The 1,087-nt window shown below is 53.1% G+C and overlaps 1 protein-coding gene across 1 annotated transcript in view; it reads right to left on the bottom strand.

Moving 5' to 3' along the window:
* The window catches only part of DHRS3 (dehydrogenase/reductase (SDR family) member 3), a 26,181-nt gene extending 25,516 nt beyond the window's left edge, over window positions 1-665 (bottom strand). The window contains exon 1 of the mRNA XM_010005120.1: window positions 466-665. Coding sequence (XP_010003422.1) covers window positions 466-660 — 195 coding nt within the window. The 5' untranslated portion in view covers window positions 661-665. The remainder of the gene's footprint in view (window positions 1-465) is intronic.
* Between the last annotated feature and the right edge of the window lie 422 nt (window positions 666-1,087).

Raw genomic sequence — 1,087 nt, 5'->3', positions numbered from 1 at the left:
GCTGTGCTGAGGAGGGGCAGCCAGCTGTGCTGAGGAGGGGCAGCCAGCTGCCCCCTCTCTGCTCCTACAGGGTCCCAGCAGCCGGGACTGCCGAGAAGCTGCCTAGTAAACAGAACTGCAAGTGAGCACTCGCTTCACGCATGGGAATAACAGAGCCCTCCTCTCCCTGCCACAGGAAACCTAGGCTGGAGAGAAAACCTCTCCTTTGTCAGCAGAGAACTCTCTAGGGGCCCTTTTCTCACCTTCGCGTTCTCTTAGATGAGACGGGGAGAGGCAGGAGGCAGGGAAAGGAGGAGTGGGCAACTTCTGAAATGTAAGTCACCGCCACGGCTCAGCACGCCAGGGTTTTGCAAAATGAGTAGAGAGGTGAGAGAAAAGGCTTTTTAAGGCTCCCAGATGGAGGAGTCCCCAGGGGAGCAGCAGGTGGGAGCTTCCTCCCCCCCTCCCCGTCATGCCGGTGCTCACCTTCTTGGCTCCTCGTCTGGCAAACTCCCTGGCCAGATGGCGGCCGATGCCTCTGCCCCCGCCGGTGATGAGCACGTTCTCCCCGGACAGGTCGCGGAGCTTGGGGGGCAGCACCATGCACACGGCAGCTTTCACCACCAGATACACCATCTGCACGGGGAAAAGCAGCAGAGCGCCCAGCCACTTCCAAATCATCCTCTTGTTCCAGGCAAGTCAGGAAGGCAAAATGATCTTCCAATCCTTCACAAAACCAAGTTAACGGGGAAAGAAAACCAATGCCCTTCATGCACCCCCAGCTGGGTGACAAGTCTTCAGCCCCCTTCCAAAACTTGGGGGCAAGAGATTCTTGGGTTGGAAAAATCCTTCTCTCCCCCTAAAAAATTTGGGTTAGGAGCAAAGCAGTGCAGAAGACGAAGTCACTCCCCTGTTTCTTGATCGGTGTCCTCTGGGATTGTCACATGCAGGTAAAACGGTTTCCTTGCTTTTTAACTGGAGTACAGTTTTTTAAAAATAAAAAGAGAGAGAAAAGAAGTAAAATTAAAAGTAACCATATATCCCTTCTCTTCAAAGACCGACATAAAAATCCAGTATCCAAATGGAAGGTTTTATACTTGGATAACGC

This window comes from Chaetura pelagica, unplaced genomic scaffold (assembly GCF_000747805.2).
Source record: "Chaetura pelagica isolate M959 unplaced genomic scaffold, ChaPel_1.0 scaffold159, whole genome shotgun sequence".
Classification (NCBI taxonomy): domain Eukaryota; kingdom Metazoa; phylum Chordata; class Aves; order Apodiformes; family Apodidae; genus Chaetura; species Chaetura pelagica.
Note: the sequence above shows the minus strand (reverse complement) of the source record. Positions and strands in the feature narration are given on the sequence as shown.